The sequence below is a fragment of the Condylura cristata genome, unplaced genomic scaffold, assembly GCF_000260355.1.
Source record: "Condylura cristata isolate star-nosed mole 26May11 unplaced genomic scaffold, ConCri1.0 scaffold00001, whole genome shotgun sequence".
NCBI classification, from domain to species: domain Eukaryota; kingdom Metazoa; phylum Chordata; class Mammalia; order Eulipotyphla; family Talpidae; genus Condylura; species Condylura cristata.
In genome coordinates this window covers 86890275-86891637 of record NW_004567102.1, presented here as the reverse complement: position 1 = coordinate 86891637, position 1363 = coordinate 86890275, and the positions used below count along the sequence as shown (strand labels likewise).

Sequence of the window (1363 nt, the reverse complement as noted above, 5' to 3'; positions counted from 1 at the left end):
GCGCCCCAGGCTCAGACCACGGTCTCCACGGTTGTGGCGTTCCCGCCCGCGTCCTGGCGTCTGGGCTGCGACTCGTCTTTGAAAGCCCGGGTCAGCACCACCTTCAGGGACTCCTGGAAACGCTTCTTCTTGCTGCTGCCCACAAAGAAGTAGATGAAGGGGTTGGCGCTGCTGTTGATGGTGGAGAACAGCAGGGACACGTGGTGCAGGTTGCGGAAGGTGGCCCAGTACTCGTAGTACAGCAGATACAGCAGCCGCATGGGCATGGCGCAGATGAGGAAGATGACGATGGTCAGCGTGATGACCAGGTACAGCTTCGAGGAGGGGGAGGCCCACGTGCTCTTGCGGATCTTCACCACCAGGACGGTGCTGGACACCAGCATGAGCGGCGTGAACACCAGGAAGCTCAGGACGCCGATGAAGACGATCACCGCCCGGCAGCCCCCGCGGGGAGAGCTGTGCTCCTGGCGCTCGATGCACTTGGCGTACTCCATGGTGGTCACCAGGCAGGACAGGGCCCACAGGAGCGCGCAGACGCAGGCCGACTGGTGCTTGGGCCGGTGGCAGCGGTACCAGATGGGGTGGAGCACCGAGAGGCACCGCTCCACGCTGATGGCCGTCAGCAGGTAGAGGCCCGTGTTGTAGCCGAACAGGAACGTCACCGACAAGGTGACGATGGTGTAGTAGCCGGAAGTGAGCTCCATCTGGAAGGCGTAGTCCACAGACAGGATGAAGATGCAGAAGAGCAGGGAGATGTCGGCCACCGACAGGTGCGTGATGTACACCGTGAAGGGGTTCCTTCTCATCCGGAAGCAGAGGAACCAGAGGAGAATTCCGTTTTCCACAAAGCCCAGCGGGGAGATGGCCATGATGGCCCAGTGCACGACGGGAATGGCCCCGCGGAGCCCCCAGTCGGAGGCGTTCTGGCCGCCGGAGGAGTTGGCGGGGGTCGCGTCGGCGCCGTCCATGAGGGCCGCGGCTGGCTCTGGGGCGACTCTGTAAACAAGCTTCAGAACACAGGGAGGTTGAGGAAGGCAGGCTGTGTATCGTAAGGACACGCTACTCAAACGTGTGGAAGCAACCCCTGGTGGGGAGAAAGTTAGACGTGTCCCCCGAAAGGGCCTGCCCCGGCACCTCCCCGTTCTGCATTGCTAGCTGCTTGTGGGCCAGCGCCGCAGACGTCCGGGTGTCCGGCCTCTGGCCCACACTTTCTGCGCCCCCACCCCCGGGGGCTTAATCGCATTGAAACACCGTGGCAAGGGCCCTCCCTGTGCACAGGGGTTAAAGCGCAGCACCATGAAGCCGTCGGCCGCCACAGCAAGGCAAGTCAGCAAGGCCAGTCGGATCCCCGGCCAGGGACTGA

At 63.3% G+C, this 1363-nt stretch overlaps 1 protein-coding gene across 1 annotated transcript; it reads right to left on the bottom strand.

Annotated features, from left to right (window-relative positions):
- Window positions 1-11: 11 nt before the first annotated feature.
- On the bottom strand, window positions 12-968 carry MAS1 (MAS1 proto-oncogene, G protein-coupled receptor). Its single transcript, XM_004674169.1, has one exon. It carries the CDS (start codon window positions 966-968, stop codon window positions 12-14), a length of 957 nt encoding a protein of 318 aa, XP_004674226.1.
- Between the last annotated feature and the right edge of the window lie 395 nt (window positions 969-1363).